General features: G+C 30.1%; 2 protein-coding genes across 5 annotated transcripts; both read right to left on the bottom strand.

The window, feature by feature from the left end:
• Positions 1–1,546: 1,546 nt before the first annotated feature.
• On the bottom strand, positions 1,547–9,987 carry LOC107425393 (uncharacterized). Of its 3 annotated transcripts, none has more exons than XM_016035397.4 (10): positions 9,698–9,987; positions 9,580–9,608; positions 8,859–8,905; positions 8,312–8,377; positions 7,437–7,477; positions 6,110–6,246; positions 5,199–5,289; positions 4,564–4,635; positions 2,718–2,830; positions 1,547–1,895 (listed from the first exon to the last, which is right to left on the bottom strand). In XM_016035397.4, the coding sequence occupies exons 1-10, from the start codon at positions 9,781–9,783 to the stop codon at positions 1,765–1,767; spliced, it is 813 nt and encodes a 270-aa protein (XP_015890883.2). In that variant the 5' UTR covers positions 9,784–9,987; the 3' UTR covers positions 1,547–1,764. The 3 variants fall into 3 exon arrangements, with proteins under 3 accessions (XP_015890883.2, XP_015890882.2, XP_024932647.1); XM_016035396.4 differs by having other exon boundaries at positions 1,547–1,904; positions 9,698–9,986; XM_025076879.3 differs by lacking the exons at positions 8,312–8,377; positions 8,859–8,905; positions 9,580–9,608; positions 9,698–9,987 and adding an exon at positions 7,937–8,285 and having other exon boundaries at positions 1,547–1,904.
• Positions 9,988–13,083: 3,096 nt separating this feature from the next.
• Positions 13,084–16,736, bottom strand: LOC107425395 (G-type lectin S-receptor-like serine/threonine-protein kinase At4g27290). 2 transcript variants are annotated; one of them, XM_016035398.4, is made up of 7 exons: positions 15,284–16,734; positions 15,060–15,194; positions 14,788–14,921; positions 14,452–14,662; positions 14,106–14,346; positions 13,836–13,986; positions 13,084–13,517 (listed from the first exon to the last, which is right to left on the bottom strand). In XM_016035398.4, the coding sequence occupies exons 1-7, from the start codon at positions 16,665–16,667 to the stop codon at positions 13,200–13,202; spliced, it is 2,574 nt and encodes an 857-aa protein (XP_015890884.3). In that variant the 5' UTR covers positions 16,668–16,734; the 3' UTR covers positions 13,084–13,199. The 2 variants fall into 2 exon arrangements, with proteins under 2 accessions (XP_015890884.3, XP_060674733.1); XM_060818750.1 differs by lacking the exon at positions 13,836–13,986 and having other exon boundaries at positions 13,377–13,517; positions 15,284–16,736.
• Positions 16,737–19,190: the final 2,454 nt, after the last annotated feature.

Below are 19,190 nucleotides of genomic sequence, written 5' to 3'. Positions count from 1 at the left end.
TAAAGAGAAATTTTTTTCATTAGATCAATGATTTAATAAATATAACTTATTGTCATCCATAGATAAGATATTTTCTTTTGCCATTGTTCGTTGTATCTTTCATTTTGTACTGCAAAATATTTATTTAATCTAGATAAAATAACATATCTTTTTGAATTTGCATTGACTATTTCAAGAGGTCTATATTACAAAATTAGGTGAGACGTGTAAATATCCATACATACTTGGAACGACAAATTACAATTTACATTTAAAATATTTATGTATTATGATAACATAATGAGATCTCATTAAAAAACAAACTAGCATAGTATTGAAAATTTCTGAAATAAGATTTATTTTAAATTACTAAAATAAATTACTATCTTACCATTTGTGTTATAGAATAGAATTACCCAAGTTAGGTAATTTTAGTAAAAATTTACGTATCTCATAACATATGAAATAGCAATTTAAGTAATACTACTAATATATTCCCAATTTATAAAGAATAATCAGATTGCAAACAAAAAAAAAAAAAAACTGAATATTATATAATTTTAGTTTATCAAGAACTTTTTGGTATATTTTTAATATCTATAACATATCTCATAATATATGAAATAGCAATTTAAGTAATACTACAATATATTTCCTATTTATAAATAATGATCAGATTAAAAAAAATAATAATAAATATAATATACTTATAATTTATCAAGAATTGTTTGATATATTTTTAATATATATAACTTTTTCATTTATTGTTGATGCCCATAATATGGTAGTTTTACCATGTATCATATATATAAATATATATATATATATATATTTGGTATACTTTATATACTCCCAGAATATATATGTCAATACTCACAACTTTTTCATGTATATTTAATGTATCTGATTTTTATTTTTTTTAATTAGACAAAAACATTTCAATGTTTCAAGAAGGCTCCCATTATAAGTTCACCCATATATTCACGATCACATTGATCTATTTTCAAAAGGAGAAAATAATAATAATAATTAAAATAAATAAATAAGTAAAAAAAAAAAAAAACCAACAACAACAGAGATCGGTTTATCCCATAAAGTTTAGAATAACTTGGAAATCATGAATTAATCATCTGGACCTTGAATTCGATCCTAATTCAAACTCAAAATAATCAACTCACTTAATACATATTAACTTTTTTTTTTTATTAAACTTATTGATTAATTATATAGCAAATTAGAAATGACTTTTTAACCTAAAAGAATAACCAAATTTATTTATGATCCCAAATAAACAAATCATTTTATTTTGGACATAAAAATAATAATGAAAAACAAAAAGGAACAAAGCTTTGCAATTCAAAATTGAACTAGACTCCTATTTTTTACCCTACTAACCTTGATAAACAAACACAACAGAGTAACAATCGACTTGCTTGCAATTGCAAATCAATTTTCATCCTAATAAAACAATCAACAAAAAAAGAGTAGGAAGGGGGGCAAAAAAATAGAGTAAAAAAGAAAGAGAAGAAGAAGAAGAAGAAGAAGAAGAAAGAAAACACAGGCTCCATAAAATAAAACAGGAAAGAAATATATATATATATATATATATATTATTGGAAAGATGGGGAGGGGGTCCTGCTAATGACTCAAATCATTTTCTAAGCGAAAATACATGAAAAGGCCCATATCAAAACTTGACAAAGCTAACCATCTGTTGCTGTTGCGAAGAAGGCTTGCCATTGCTGTTGCTTCTCACCCTGTTCATACGAAATAATATAATGGTGTCTACTCACTTTCTTCACTCTCTTCATCAGTCTCCTGCAACTTCAAATGATTCATGTTCTTTTCGAGCGGTGGAAGCCCATCTTCTGAATCAGAAGAGCCCTCATCTTCATTGTGAGATGAAATCTCTTTTCCTGTAGCAGCTAAAAAGCAATCATATGTTCAGATAGACCTCCAAACACTCTTACGCAAGTAAATATAAAATTATTTCTTCAATGAGAACGGATATCAACTATATTAACAATTTGAGTAAATTAATACCTACATCCCCAGAGTGTTGGAGAAAATAGAGAGACCTCTTGTTCAGAAAATTACACCAACTTTCAATCATATAAATTATTTTCATTAAAATGATAACAGGTGAAATTTATAACAAAAGAAACCACAGGGTTAACTAGGTTGTAATCCTGTCTTTAGTCATTAAAAAACAAGGAAGATAATAATGAAACAAGCAACCATGTTGCAAAGACCAGATCAGGAATTATTACAGGTGAAGTGCAAGATTATCCTTCTCCAATATATCAAACTCAGGTAAAACTTCCAAATGAGATAAAATATCATGTTTTGAGTTTCAATCATAATGATAGTCAATGTAGGGATGTTTAGATGGTGGGGACAAAAAAAAATAAAAAATAAAAAAAATAATAATAATAAATTAAAATTGCAAAATAAATTAGAAAAGTTAAAGCCCACACATTGAAAATAGGATAAGGCTTTTACTTTTGTTTCTGGTTATAAATTTATAGATTTTCCTACAGAAAATGCTTATCCATTTTATGGGAACCATGTTCGAACATACAAATTATAAGGAAATTTTAACAATAGTAATGACCACAAAGAATCAACAACCATTACACACTTCAGCACTCAAACTTCTAGACCAACTAATTATTGGATTTCAAATATTGACTTATAATGTAAAAAAAGAGAGTTTCTTGAAACCAATCAGCCAATACCTTGTACTTCTGTGGGACCCTTTGGCACCTGATTTTGTTGTGAAAGCCAATCATTTTGGACTGAAATAACATCAGCACTATTTTGACATCCAGAGTATGCCTTAAGAAGTTCTCTGCATAGGTCAAAAATGCGAAAGTCAAAACAGTGTAAGAGAAAATGAAACATGTGCTATATTCAGAGGAATATCAACTAAATACAAAACAAAATCCGAATAAATTTTGAGATAAATCTATTTTGTTTTCCAAATGCTTCATTATGCATAAAATTCAGGACAGTCTACTGCTAATAAAATCCTTCCATTATTTTTCAAATATGTAGTGAAACTAATATAGAACAAAAATCAGAGGGACAAACCTTATACAAAAGTGTGTGCAAAACTAAAAAAGAGAAAAAGGAAACAAGACATAATAAAAAAATATTAAAAGATATATTACTGAATGGGATAAAGCCCAAATGCAACAATAACATTCTATGCTAAAAATTTGAGGTCAATATAGTGTAATTCCTTTTTTCATGTTGACCACAATAGTTATGTCATACTCATTAAATTAAAATCAGCGTCATTGAAGTGTTAAAGATTTTGGGTTCTTTTGTCACATCCACTGGCAGAGGGCCAATTGTCTTGTCTCTCATATTATAGCGTAGAGTTCCAGTTAACTATTGGCTTTGTCTACTTTTAATGTAGAAAAGAATGTGTTAAGCTAGCATTACTACAAGACTTCAGTAACTAAACACTCACAGTGCTCTCCAAGGATGGTATTTTCCTTCCATATACAAAAAATTTCCTGTCTCTTTCTTGCAGATAAGAATGGAGTTTCCTTCTCCAATTTAGAATCCAAACATGAAAATATACATCGTTATATGTGCTCATGAGAATTGGATAACTAATCATTTATTTAGGCAGAAAATTTGTGAATAGAACTAGCAGACATCTCCCAAATCAAGCGAATGTAATTCCATCCATTAAAAAGGGTTGTATTTAGAAGGTTAAAAATCTGTCATCTTGTCTTACTGGAACATCAACAGATAACTCCACTGAATTTCAGGATCTTTTTCATGAATAATATTATGATTTATGTCATAAATCAGATACCAGCACGAAAATCAATTCATCTACATGGCTACACCTGTAGAGCCACAGACAAAGTGAACAGATCATATGAAATGGCAAATTAGGTCAAGCTCAAAATCTATACTAAAAGAGGACATTGTTCTTTCATCACCAGACTAGACATTTGATAAATAATGGTCCTTACACATTTGATACATGGATTCAAGTATACTTGATGACTGAACCAAGTTCAAGAAAAATTAAGGCTATTAGTTTATTCAAATGCTACTATCACTGGAAGAAACTGTAAAACAGCTCCAGCAAAGAAAGTTTAAGTGCCCAGTTTGTAATCAGACTTGGAATAACTCATGGCCATACTGAAATCCATCATATAGCTGATTGTGGGTGTAATCAGAGTCCATAAGCTCTCAAAGGTATTCATCTACAAGGTACTTGTACCATTTGCTCCTATGATCAAATTGGTAAGGAAATAAAGTATTTATTCAATACTTGAAAGCAAACCACAATAATTTCTTGGGGCCGTAACCTACAATAATTGTTTACTGATGAACATTAATTTCGCAGTCAAAGGTACCACTCGGTAGTTTGCATTTTCATGATATTACTATTCTTCATAATAATATTATTTAGTAGGATTTACATTTTTTATTATCCTCCATGGGTTTCAACTGGAATAGCTTTAGTATCTTTTATGTAAAAAAGAAATTCATAACCGATGTACATTTACATGTAACAAACAGGTAAATGAAACAAATGAATGAATCAAAATATACCTGTTGAGAGACAGGAAAGCGTGACCCCATTTAAATTTCCCAAGCAGAAGATGTGCAGTTTCCTCTTCCCCACTATAAAATAATAGAAAAGAAACAGATAACTCAACTCCTCTCTTGTAATCCATCTGACATACACAAATCTTGGCCCAAATGGAAAACTAACTAAACAATGTAGCCCTTGGTAAAATAAGCATTCATGGTCCATCTCCATTGTGGTTTATTTGCAGAGTAAAACTAAAAATGACCCTGACTAAACGGAAAGAAATTGAAGGAACAAAAATGGATTTGGTAACTTGACTAAATATATCTACATATATATATATATATATATATGGAAAAAACTAAAAGCTCATGGTAATACATAGGCTAACACAATCATTTGAAAGCTTGCCCACCCCTGGAAAATAGTTTGCAATGGCATCCAGTATATGTTAAAGAGATCGAATTCCACTGTAGACCAGAAACAATTTCTTATTTCTCCGACATTTTATTATTAAAATAGTTAACAACTAAAATGAGAACGGGCACCATGTAAGTAAGATAGAGAAAGTTCAATAAATATTATACACTTCGGCATGGCATTACTGAAAGAAAAGTTTCTTGCCTAGCAAAATAAGTGGAGGATATTTTAATACCATATGAGTAAAGCCGCAGATAAGGCCTCCACACAAGAGAGCTGACATGGCCGACCATAATTCACTGGATTTGCTGCTACCAGCCATGGCACTGCAATATTAGGTGATTTTTCATTCACAGAGTTTCTTTAGTATAAGAAAAGGGAAAATAAAAACATAGCATCCATGCTCAAGCATGGGTACAAATACCATTACCAGTCAAAAACAAGTACAGAGATAGAAACATCAGCTTGGATAAGAAAATCATTCAAGAGTGAAATAGAAGACAATGTATAAATAACATAGTTCTTGGAAATAATTAATAATCAGCTGGAAAAGCAGATGTATTTAAGTTGGATAATTAACAGGGCTTTTATTCATGTATTAAATCAGATAACAAACATGAACTTTAACTTGTTATCAATTTTCAAAGCAAGAGAAACTCAAGGTGATATCTATTATGGTCACCCTTCATTAACAAACACAATTTATTTTTGCTTTTTATATTATTTATTTTTGTTTATTTTATTTAAAACCGGTTGCAAATAGAGTGCATCAGATATAGCTATCATGGAACAGTAACGAACAGAAAAATAACTTCAACATCGGGCAATATAACCAATATGAAAAGTAAAGAAAAATTTTAATTAAGAAAAAATCTTTATATACCTAGCTAGGCTTATGTAAAAACAAACTGGTAACACTCATGACATGAACGTATAAAATATAAAATATTGAATGATAAATCTGAAAATTTGTCTTACTTCTGAAGGTATATGTGCAAAAACACAAGCACATATACTCACAATCATATGCATGTACATTCAAAGTAGATGCAGATGTACTCATACATGCATTAAATAATCATATGAGCAAGCTTTATTGTTGAATAAAATCTTGAGAAAAATATCCAAAAGAACCAAAGGTCATACAGAGTCGAGGAGCAGTACAACGCAGCTTCACAAATGGTACATCATCTAAGCGTGCCCATGAGCAATCCACAACAGCTAATCCTTTTTGCTTCACTAAGTTAGAATCTTCTCTTGAAACACATTGCATCCCAACTGGACTGGGAAAACAGATATAGAATTATTCAAAAAACAATTAATAAAATAATTCATAGTTTCGTATAAACTTGTTTGAGACAAAAGGGATACTGCAAAATAGAACTTCTGCTCCAACAAAGGAATAAATGGTAGTTGCAGCCTAGTAAAAATTTCTAGCAAACTAAGTACAACACTTTTTTACTTGAGTTTGTCTCACAACATAAAATAACTTTACAGCTTAATCAGCTTGGCCACCAGCCCAAGCTCAAAATCAAGGTAAACAAGTGTTCTAGACACTCATCGACTGCATTTGCTAAAGATAAAATTTATGGGTAGAATGGAATATTTTTATTTTCCACTCTTTTTAGTGGAACAGTGTCAAATCCAGGGAATAGCACATGCCATAATGACTGGATAATGGCCCATTATACTGAAAGAGATCACCATGTTACCCAAATTTCACACTCAAGGTCATAGTACCCGAGCCAAAACAAAAGATGCAATATGGACATGTGATACATTAGGATTCAGTTTATTGAGCCTCAAACACGTTTACTGCTGCTGCTTGATATATATTTAAAGCAGAAGTCATAAGTGGCAAGACAAAGGAAGGATCTTTATTATACAAAAACTTGGATAGTAAAAAGGCTGACTAAAATCATTAAGATTCGGCTCTCAAACTAACTTTAACTGACTAAAATCATTAAAATTCGGCTCTCAAACTAACTTTAAATTTCAAAGATAGGTTAATCATTTTACCTTCTAACAAATTATCAAGCTTTCTGACTCAGAGAAAAAATAGCTTTTGACTTTTTATGGTAAAAAATTAAACATTTATAACAAGAAGATTAGTTACAATTTAATTGCTTCATTTGGTTTTAGCAAGTTGAATAGTGTAGAACAAACTTTATATATTATATAATTGTTAAAGTACTCATAATTACAAATTTGGCCTCTTTTTTAGCTGAATTCCATGTCTGAATTTTTAGAAACAGATGCATCTAATCCTACATGCATCAGCACCTGATACTCATATCTAGGTCCATGTATAAATCACCAACAATAAAAGAAATAATTTCCTTACATTCAAATTGAAGTTTAAGGACCTTATAGAATTCCATATTATGCAAAGATGGTAAGTCATTAATATTCAAGAAAAATAAGTTAACATTACAAATTAGTTATTTGAAGCATGAAAATTTGCTTTAATTACCTTAAAACAATGCCTCCAAAACCATTATTCACACGCAACTCCTGCATGATATTGCTCCAATGTCAAGATTGTAAATTGATAACAAAGTGGATAAAAATACGAGCTACAGAAACATTTTAATAATATCCCAAAGAGCATGAACCAGATCATCCATGTTAATTTTGAATCAAACATTGGTAAGATCATTAAACCATCTTGTGCAAAGATATAACTATTTAGTATATTTATGATCAAATGCAGTTGATGGTGACTAAAACATCTAGAAGGTCATGATAGATATCTCCATCTCCATGCATCTCTTTTGGAAGAAGCTCATGGTAATAGTGCTACTAGTGCAACATGGGCAGTACCTTCAAAACATGCAACCATTCAGGAAATTTCTACAGGTCGTCAAATGGCTTGCATGGTAAGATGGAACTAAAATATGAATATGTTTTCTAGGGACCTTAAGTTTCTTGTTAAATAATATTCTTCATATGTTTTTAGGGTCATCAACTAACTTGTATTGAGTGGAGGCCTCCAAAATGTTCTAACTTTAAAACAGAGGTGATCCTTTTTGTATGGAAAAGAGCTACAACTTCCACTGGATTACAACCTTCAAGATCTAAACTTCTAAAAGCCAGTCTCTTAAGCATCAAAACACTTGATCCCCAGAGCAATAAAGTAATTCAACCTGCACCTCCACCACTTCTTGTAACTCACTTTATTATTCATATATAATTATAAAGTTATACAAATATACATGTGCAATATCTTGATGACGTGATACACATAACGGTTTGCATGCAAATTGCAAAATATAACTAGAGGAAATAAGTGAACTACTCCTAACAAAATAAAAGAAAGTGAGGGGAAAAAGTGAACCGGATACTTTCTTTTAACAAGCCAAATCTTGAAAGCTTGCGGCCTGTGCACCTTTTCGCATCACATTGCCCGAAATCCTGAATTGACATAATACCAACAGTTACAAAGCTGAGAATAATCTTTGAACAGAGAAGATTGAGAGATTATATGCCATAGTTTTCAAAAAAAATCCTTGTACATTATAAGTAAACCCAATTTTTAGTGTTACTGCACATTCTAGCCTCTTGGGGTTAAAGAAGAAGGGAAAATGTGCTACATAGCCAGGAAACAGCATCCAAGTGGCAAACAAACTATAAAAGAAGCTAAAAAATTTCTAAAACATAAGTAAACAAAAAATCATAGCCCTGAATAACAGTCAACAATGTTATAGCTGGTCAATCAATTTGTGTCATTTCAAGAAACCATAATAGCAAATCCAAGAGAGTGCTCAATATTCTATGGCAATCATCCATGAATGAGCACCATTGCCAATTCAACTCCATGTTTTCTGAACTAACCCAACAAAACATATTCAGGATAAAAGAAACAACTAAAATACAGGAAAACATGGAAACATACCCACATTGCGAGCTGGATTTTGGGACCTGCTATCTCGTCTTCTGGTGCTGCAAGCAACAAATGCATAAGCCAACAAATTTTTAAAAGTACAATCGGCGATACTATCCAATGAAGTTTGCACGCTTTTACACTTTGGTTCACAAAATAAATTTGTGACATTTAACCCCCTGAACTTGAGTAAACATTGAAATTACAGCATAATTCATTCCAATCAAGAGTTTTAATAATAATTATAAAAACATAAAATGAAACTGCTTATTGGCACTCCTATCCCATGAATATTTTTTCAATTTGATACTTCAAACAATAAATTCAAAATTGTAACAATTAAACCTTAATTATAAGCAAGTAGTGCAATTGGAATAAATTGCACAGACCATTTAGATACAAGAAGTATGTGAGCATAGGTGAATGATTTTGATCAAGTTTAGATTTCCTACTATCAAAATACTATTATTTGCAGTTTATGTGAATTTCAAGTGCATTTTCCATCATCCTTCCAACAGCCACATGTATTTGTCGTTTAACCACAAGACTTATATAATCAAGGACTAAAGAATTTCAAACCCCGCTTACAATTCTCACAGTTGAGGGCTTTAGGCAACAGAGACATCAACCAATTTAGAATCAAAATTCCCACAGCGGCAATATATCAAACATCTTATAAGCCCGATACACAAGCAAACAAACTAAAAATAATAATAATAATTAATTAACTAACCTTGCTCACATGGTAGGGACTCATCGTCACTGAAATAATAAAGAAACAAATCAGACAACATGACAATCACAGAAACCAGGAAATGGGTCTGAAACAAAAACAGGATTACTTTACTTACGGTGGCAGTTGACGATGGCTGCTCCGACTGGATTGCCCACGATGGGATTGATGGTTCTTGAACCGCCTGGGTTTATTGTGACCCATTTCTTTATTCTTCCTTTTTACTGAGACTAAGTAGCAATCCAAGTATGTAATAGAACTCTGCGAATGGCAAATTTGGTTGCGGTTTTAGGCCTTTAGCTCTCCAGGGTTTAGCAGAAGAAAACAGGTCATTCAGAGAGTCATAGCCCACGGCGTGTCGGCCACGAGAGACCACTTAATTGCTTGTTTTTTTTCTTTTGGGAGAAATATTAGTGGAAAATTAATATATATTTTTTCTAATTAATGTTATTAAGATAATAAAAATAGTTGTTTTTTTTCTTTTTAATATCATGGTTGAAAGAAATATTCTTAAAATAATAAATTGAAAAGGATTTAAAAAAAAAAAAATCTCAACGTAGGAAAAAACTTATAAATATAATCTAATTTTTTCTTTATGATGGAAAATTAAAAAAAATAATATAATATACTTTTGGTGAATTGACTCGTTACAAATTAACAAATCATATTAGTAGTGATATTAAAAATTAAATCAATTAAACCAAATTATACAGTCTATTGATACGAGTTTTGGTGCTCCATTTTGAATAAAAGTTTAAATGAACTTCAAAATTTTGGAAATATTTCGTCAGATCACATATTTGGTATTACCAAAAAATACCAATGTGTTAAATAATTTTTTAGATGCCAATTGCTGTAGTAACACAAGAATAGTTGACAAATGAATACAATATCATTTCATGGACATTTGCACAAGAAGATCATAATCCTATCTTTTTCACCTAAAAGAATGTACAGAAGTGTGAGATTTCAGCGCATGGTGCCACAAGCATGAGTTTTATAAACAAACAGCACATGAAATATGGCAAGCACTCAAAACTATCTACATTCTAAAAAACTGCCTCCTGAGATCTAATGCCATTTGCCCATTTTTCATGGTAATTTCATGTAATTCCTAATAAGCAGGAACAACTTCTGGTCAACCTTAAATTGGGTACAATGGATGGATTCTCTCTTAAGCATCATCATCTGTATTCCTCCAAACGAAGCATATATCCCCCTTATGCGAAAAGAAAGACAGAATCTTATGTAAACACATGGTAAATGGGATAAAGGTAATAATAGTTTATGTATGGGTTGTGGGTCATCAGATTTTTGAAAAAAAATATATGTTGCATACACTTGACATCAGATCCTTAACCTTCTGGAATTTTTGTATAGCATACCAAGCATGATGTGTTCAAATTTGTCTGCTAAAAAGCTTCTGCTCAGCCCGGAAAAAAGGTAATATATATACAGTGAATACACGACCAGAGTACAATGCAGTAATATCAAAAATTCATAACCCACAAGAATGCAATCCAGAGAAAAGGTGAAAAGATGAAAACAGTAATAAAAATTTGTTAATTTAGGAAGTGGAGATTCTTTTTTGTGTATTGATGGTTTTATTTGGACATGGAATTCCTTTATTCATATTTTCATTCAGATTGACTAATGCTATCATGTAGGGAATGTGCACATTTATCAAGTTTCATTTGTAGGCATAGGGTTTGTGCAAGTCAGCCTGAATCCACACTGGGAAATAAGGGTTTTAACATTTTAGTAGTGGGGCTAGGTGAAAGCTTCACATTTCAAGGCATTTCAAGATCCTACCTCTCTGCATTTTCTCTCTAAAATACTACCATAGAGAGTTAATAGCACATTGCCTTACAAAGAATTTATATGAATTTAAATCACCTACATATCATCACCAGTCACATCAATTAATTAAGTGTGAATGTCAGTACTATCAATAACCTAATATTAAAAAATCTAACCAAGAAATATTAAAATGTTTTTTGAAAAAAAACATATTCTATTTGACCATTTAATTCATTAAGTAAATATATTTTAAAAACTTCAAAATTGTTATTACTATGTTTTGATTATAATAAGCACAAAAAATATACTTACCATATTTTGATAAATGTAGATTTACATAGATTATCATAAACTAAAACTTTATATATATATATATATATATATAATTAAACTTTTAATTAATTTTTATCAAATTTAAAAATTTTCATTACAAAAAATATTAAATAAATGTTAAGTCTTATTCTTATTTAATATTTTTACCAAACAAATAAACAGTAATTGATTACTTCTTTTAATTATTTTTACCCCATAAATAGTTGTTTCTATTTTAACCGAAATAACTATTTCATATACCAAATATAACTTTTGCAATATAATGTTGTAATCTTCTATACTAAACAATCTTACAACAGAAAGGTTTTGGACCAAAAGTATATATACTCTATCAACACAAAGATATTTCCTACCAAAAAAAAAACAAAGCTTGTGGGGTAAAAAATGTCGATACCACATTGACATAATTTCAAACTAATTAAAGGATGAAAAAAATAACAATAAAAAATAAAAATAAATAAAACACACTTTTTCTTCATCATCTATGCTAGGGTGGAGCCAGAAAACAAATATAGGGGGACAATATTGTAAATAAACTTAAAATATTCGTTTGAACTATATATAGTTTAGGTTTTAAAAAATAATATTTACTATCATACACTGTTATTGATAATTTAAATTTTAGAAACACAAAAAAATACAGGGGGACCACACTGTAACTCAAAAAATTTAATAACACAAATATAGGGGGACCACATTGTAAATAAACTTAAAAATATTCGTTTGAACCGTATATAGTTTAGGTTTTAAAATATAATATTTACTAGCATATGTTATTATTAATAATTTAAATTTTAGTAACACAAAAATATTATTGATTGAACTTTACAATAATTTTGTACAATATTTTTTTTAAAAAACATTTAAATGAGTATTTTTATTTTTGAACATCATACAAATTCTATTTTTTTTTTTATTGATTATGAATAATACAATTAACAATGTTAGAAAACTTATTTATTAGGCAGCTCTAAAAAAGTAAATTCAAATTAGAATATTCCTCAAAAGAAAAAGTAATAAAAAAGAAGCCATTAAATAAATAAACTAGAAATCAAACAAATACAAATCAAGTACCAAAATTTAATAAACAGTAATATTAGAAAAATAAATGCTTGCAAGAAATAATGGTGCATACAGATAAGATAATACCTTTTTCAGGATAAAATAATATGTTGATTAGGGGCCAAATAACTAATTATAGATACTTTTCTTATTTTTTGGAAAAAGTACTATATGCAATTAACAAAATAAAATAAAACGCTTAGGGGACGTGGCCCTAGGCCGGCCACTGATCAATGCAAAAGGTTTAGAACATTCTCCAATATGCATAAGTGCATCAAATCATCTTTCTCACATGTGAGCCTTTAATACTAAATCTAACACCACAATTTGGGTTTCAAATATTTTCATAATTACAATGTAAATATTTATATTGTACTTGAAAATGTAACAAGATATATTCAGGTAGTATACAACAGAAATTATATCTATCTGCCATTAGGCAGAGTCATAGTGACTGAATTCAGTGAGTAGGAAGAGTCTCCATTTGTTGATTTCGAGTGGTATTCCTCGTCACTTGATTTCCTTTCTACGAAAAAACCAGGCTGTCCAGGCTGAGGCGATGTAGCTCCCTCGTTCTCCAACATGTAAACAATGGACGACATTGTTGGTCTGTCTTGGGGGAATTTCTGGACACATAACAAACCCACTTGAATGCATCTCACTACATGAGAATCAATGCATGAACCCTTTAAACCGGAGTGCAAAAGATCCAAGGATTTGCCTTCATTCCATAGCATCCATGCCTGAAACCAAACTCATTGATCATTTATCAAAATTATATATAGAGTCAGACTTAGACTTTCATCATATTGACATGATAGTTCATTTTGTCACCGGAATTTGCTTTGTTAATTCCAAAATTGTTTTGTGAGCTGAGATTTAAAAATGTATAAGTAGTTTATAAGAGTTTAAAGAACTACTAAAATTCTATAGGCTCAAAGTGAATCTATATGGACCTATATCAGACATAAATACATTTATAAATCTCAATTGTTCAAACAATTAAAGGTAAATAAAAGAAATTCTAATAGTTTTACAGTTAGATCTTTGTTTTTTCTTACATGTCCTAGAAGGTTGTGGTGATGATCTGGGTGATTAAACCTTCTATTTCTTTTTCCACTCACAATCTCTAGTAGAAGCACGCCAAAGCTAAAGACATCAGATTTTACAGAAAACTTCCCGTCGATTGCATATTCTGGGGCCATATATCCACTGTGAAAAATATAGTCAATTGTTTTGACATGAGATTCACTATATAATATTATAACACATTTTTTCTAGATGATAAATGTGTTTGATATGAGAGAAAAATGAATAATTTACTGTCTTACTATGTTCCAACAATTCTCCTTGTACTGGCTTCTCTTTTGTCGTCGTCTCCAAAAATCTTTGCTAAGCCAAAGTCTGAAATCTTAGGATTCAGGTTGTTATCCAGTAAAATATTGCTTGCTTTGAGATCCCTATGAATAATTTGAAGTTTTGAATCTCTGTGGAGGTAGAGAAGTCCTCTCGCAATTCCCATGACAATATCAAAATGTTTTTCCCATCCTAGTGTTTTGCTTCTGTCATTATCTGCAAATAATATATTCCAATTCATATAAAGTGGATGTATAGCTACAACTACAACTACAACATTGATTTAATCGTATCGTATATGGGATCTAAGAAGTTTCAAACCGAAGATAAGATGATCCAAACTTCTGTTTGGCATATATTCATAGATTAGCATCCTTTCATCTCCTTGAATATAGCAGCCAAAAAGGGAAACCAGATTCCTATGCTGAAGCTTTGCAATCAATTGGACTTCATTCTTGAACTCTTTAACACCTTGTCCTGAATTCTTAGAAAGCCTTTTTACTGCTATTTCTTGTCCTGTTAGAAGTTTCCCCTGAATAATAATATCCATATAAAATATGTAAATTTCTATTATTTTCTGGCTAGTGTGTATATATATATATATATATATAAATATATATAGTACAATTTAGGGTGAAAACTAGAAATGAGTAGCACCTTGTAAACAGGGCCAAAACCGCCCGCTCCGATCCAATACTCAGGAGAGAAATTGTTTGTAGCAAATTGAATGGTAGCCAAATCATATAAAGGTAGTTCTAGGTCTTCTTCATTGCTTTCCTGTTGTATTAAATCTTAATAATATATAGTTCATCAGCTTGATAGTGTAGTTATTCAGTATCATAACTATTTCAGCTAGTTATATATATATATATATATATTAAAAGAAGGACAAATAAGTTAAACATTATTAATGAAAGAGATTTGCTTACCTCTCCCCTTGCTTTTTTTGTTCCAAAATGCCAAGAGAATTACCAGGACCAAGATGCAGAAAATAATGGTAATCAGTGAAACAATTATGATGATCTTTAGTCGTCTTCTCTTCCATTTCGAAGCATGAATTGATTCTATAAAAAGAAAACAGAGAGATAGGCCTCAATTTTCTTTATAACTAAATTGGGAAATCATCAAAATGGTAAATATTAAACTTAATTACCAAGTACAGAAGCAGGCAGTCTTAAATAGATACCCTCCTCACTGACTTTTCCCTCTTTGGTCTTTTTGTCACCGACTTTGATTCTCAACTCTCTAACATCAACAAGGTTACCAAACCAAATCATACATCCACTGCCTCTTCCAATATCCAAATTAGTATAAGTTGTACAAGAACAATTGCTGAGACAAGTCTGCTTGCACTCCGCCAAGCTCATACTTTTATTGGACCAAAACTCCAAAAAATCAGGAAACTTAATCCCAACAAGCTTCACAAACCCATCTCCACTATCAACCCTGCAATCAAACTCCATCTTCCTCACACACCCACTAGACCAATTCAACATTTTCCATTCTTCTTCCGACCTAGGAACGAAACCTTCCAAACACTCACATAAAGGATCTCTGTTCATCCTGCAAATACCATTAGCTCCACAGAATCCATAATTGTCACAGGGTTCATAAGGAACTGTATAAAGAACAGACCATTGTGTACTCCTATTATACAATACAAGACGATCTGATAAACCAGTAGGATTCACTTTCACTCGAGTTACTGCTGATTTGACATTGGCCTTGAAAGTGTAATACAGCTCATCCTTGTTAGATACAAGAAAGGACTTGAAAAGAGGAAAAACTGGCGCTTTGGGAGTTCCACCAAAATGAACTCCATTCCATGGTCCTGATCGATACTTGATGACCATCTTGGTCGTCGTTGTTGTTTTCATGGAGACGAATAACTGAGGAAGACCCCTGGGGCTCAACCAGTAAATATAGTCACCGGTTGATGGGTCATCATCGGTTTTCCATGATGTTAAGTATCTTTGGGAACCAGTTTCAAAGTTCCAACCGAGCTTCATGCCTGCTAAGAATGTATCAGATGGATAATCAAAGCTCTGCCACAAGTAGTCGGAATTATCATCATCAGATGTGTTGTTGTTGAAGCTATATATATCTTTGTCTCCATCAATGACTACAAGATTTCCCGTATCCAAAAGCCTGACAGATGGGTTTCTTGTTGCTGCAAATGACGTATTGATGGACCAAATGATGCTCTTGGTTCTGTTGTTGAGAAGAGCAAGTTTTCCATTGTTTGTGATGATGAATGTGACATTCGAATCGGTAATCGGGTTGTCCCTGTTAGCTACCCAGACAATAATATCAGGGGTTTTCTTGTACCATAGTCCTACATACCTGTTGTTTGATCTTTTGGGAGAGAAGAAGCCAAGCTCAAAGCTTTGCTCTGCGGATACTAGAGTTTCACCATCACTGATAATTGTTTGTGATGGAGTTATTATGGTACTACTACATGATTTCAAAATCAGCAACTTGAGAAACAACAAAGAACAGAAGATATTGGTGATGAACGACAGAAGACAATTTTCCATCAAGAAATTTTTTTTTTTTTTGGATTCTTAAAGAGAGAGGTTTCTATTAGTTAGCATTTAATAGTAAGAAGAAATGTCTTTCTTCTATATAAATGAGGTTGATATTTTGATGAAGTGGTTAGCCCAATTAAAGTCATATAATATTATGTACGACCATCTAGGGGTTGCAAAATAACTTTGCTTGCATAATTACGAGATTAATCAGAGTTCGGTTCAAGCTCCAAAAGAACTTTGAAATACAGACAAATAAATAAATAAAAACAAAAAATTCGAGTTTAGCTGTCTCAACTAGCTTGAAAATAAATGGATAATTACACTTAAGTACCATTTAAAATTATTTAATTTCTTTTCGGGACTTTAAGATCAATTTTTAAACATTGTTATCCTTATTTTCAAAACCTTTATACATTCGTACAATTGATTAACATTGAAAGAATCCATTAAAAAGGGGTCATGTGTCGGCAAATGTGACCCCAAATATGATTTTTAAAATTTATTTTTCCAAATTTTTTTCAATTTTTACATTTTAAAATTTTTTAAAATAATTGAGAGTTAAAAAAATATTAAATATTCAACAAAAATTCCGAGAGTCCAAAAAAAATCAAATGGTACAAAAATATTCTGAGAGCATGATGCAAATAGCAAATGATAAAAAAAAAAGAAAAAATTAAGAGCGGGATAAAAATACCAACAGGTAAAAAAATTCCATGAGTCCAAAAAAATATAAGATAATAAAAAAATTTTGAGAGCTCAAAAAAAAAAATGGACCGTTTAAAAAATTCTAGGGTTTCAAAAAAATACTAGACGGTAAAAAAATTCTTAGAGCTAAAAAAAAAAAAAATAATAAATGTCCAAAAAAAAAATCTAAAAGTCTGAAAAAATACCAAATCTTTAAAAAAAATTTAAAATCCCAAAAAAATACTAGATGGTAAAAGAATTTCAAAAGCCTAAAAAACTGTCAGATGGTAAAATAATTTTGCGAATCTAAAATAATACCAAATGGTTAAAAAAAAATTAGAAGTTCAAAAAAAATCCTAGAGCCTAAAAAAATATGAGATATTGAAAAAAAAATCTCAAAGTCCAAAAAAAATAAATAATAAATAAGATGGTTAAAAAAATTTTGATTGCTTTAAAAAAAAATATCAAATAATAAAAAAAAATTTCAAAGAGCTAATACAAGATATTTAAAAAGATTCTGGGAGCTCAAAAAGAATACTAGACAGTTAAAAAAAATTATAGTGCTCTAAAAAAAAAAAATATCATATAGTAGAAAATAATTTCAAGAGCTAAAAAGATACCAAATGTTCAAAAAAATATTAGATCGTTAAAAATTTTTTTTGAGTGCCAAAAAAAAATATTAGGTAATAAAAAAATTCCAGGAGCTCAAAAAAAAAAACAATTCTGAGATCCCAAAAAATGTTTGAAATTTTTATCAAGCTTTCAAAATTTTTTTAATCATTTACTATTTTTTTAAGCCCTCATGAGTTTTTATTTTTATGACATGATATTTTTATCATACTTTCAAAATATATTTTACTGTCTAGTAGTTTTTGAGCTATTAATTTTTTTTAAAATATCTAGTATTTTTTGAGCTCTTGAAATTTTTAATATTTGATATTTTCTCAAACGAAGAAAATCTTTTTAACCATCTAATATGTTTTGAATATCTTGTATTATTTTTAAGCTCTCAATATATTTTTACCATCTGATATTTTTCTGGTACTTAAAAGTTTTATTAATGATCTATTTTTTTTTTAAGGCTCTCAAAATTTTTTTTTATTTGATATTTTTTTGAGCTCTCTGAATTTTTTTATTTTACCATTTGGTATTTGTCTCATGCTCTCTAAATTTTTTTTTTACTATCTAATATTTTTTTGGGATCTCGAATTAACATCTAATATTTTCTTGGACTTTCAATTATTTTTTTAATATCTAGTACTTTTTCTTTGGGTACTCAAAAAATTTTTAAACATCTAGTATTTTCTTTGGATTCTAGGACTTTTTTTTTGTAATTTTTTTAAATAGAAAAATTGGAAGAAAATTTGAAAAATAAATTTCCTCACTTGACACATTTTTCTTTCAATTAATGATCGATATTGACTCTTTTCTTTTTTATTACTGAATTGGAATGAGAAATTAGCCAATCTCAAATCGATTTCCAACCGATTGAGGCAGTTTTCAAAGGTACCACCCCAACGAGGAGTATTTTTTTTTTTTTCCTTTTTTTTTTCTTTTTTTTTTGATGTTTTTCAAGAAAGATTGATTTCATTTTATTTTCGTTTATTATTAAAGACATTACCATTAACCCATCCCTCAAAGACGGGTTGAATTTCATTAACACAAAGCTTAAGTTACATCAAATTTAAATGTTCAAAAAAAATTTTTTTTTAAAAAAGTTACATCAAATTTAATTGTGAATATGATTGCAATACATAATAGTAGAATACTATAAAGTCTTGTAATCGATTACGTGTTGACTTGGGGAGAAAATCTTATGAACCTGAGTCTCAGAAGACTTTTATT

This window comes from Ziziphus jujuba, chromosome 7 (assembly GCF_031755915.1).
Source record: "Ziziphus jujuba cultivar Dongzao chromosome 7, ASM3175591v1".
In the NCBI taxonomy this organism is placed as follows: Eukaryota; Viridiplantae; Streptophyta; class Magnoliopsida; order Rosales; family Rhamnaceae; genus Ziziphus; species Ziziphus jujuba.
Note: the sequence above shows the minus strand (reverse complement) of the source record. Positions and strands in the feature narration are given on the sequence as shown.

Excerpts from the sequence above, each read along its gene's own strand:
- LOC107425393 (XM_016035396.4), bottom strand. The coding sequence starts at position 9,783 with ATGGGTCACAATAAACCCAGGCGGTTCAAGAACCATCAATCCCATCGT. Across the intron at positions 5,290-6,109 it reads TTGTACTGCTCCTCGACTCT|TGCCATGGCTGGTAGCAGCA; the intron begins GTATGACCTTTG and ends CTAATATTGCAG. Across the intron at positions 4,636-5,198 it reads TCTGCGGCTTTACTCATATG|TGGGGAAGAGGAAACTGCAC; the intron begins GTATTAAAATAT and ends ATTATTTTATAG.
- LOC107425395 (XM_016035398.4), bottom strand. The coding sequence starts at position 16,667 with ATGGAAAATTGTCTTCTGTCGTTCATCACCAATATCTTCTGTTCTTTG. Across the intron at positions 15,195-15,283 it reads ACTGCCTGCTTCTGTACTTG|AATCAATTCATGCTTCGAAA; the intron begins GTAATTAAGTTT and ends TTCTTTTTATAG. Across the intron at positions 13,518-13,835 it reads ACCACAACCTTCTAGGACAT|GCATGGATGCTATGGAATGA; the intron begins GTAAGAAAAAAC and ends GTTTGGTTTCAG.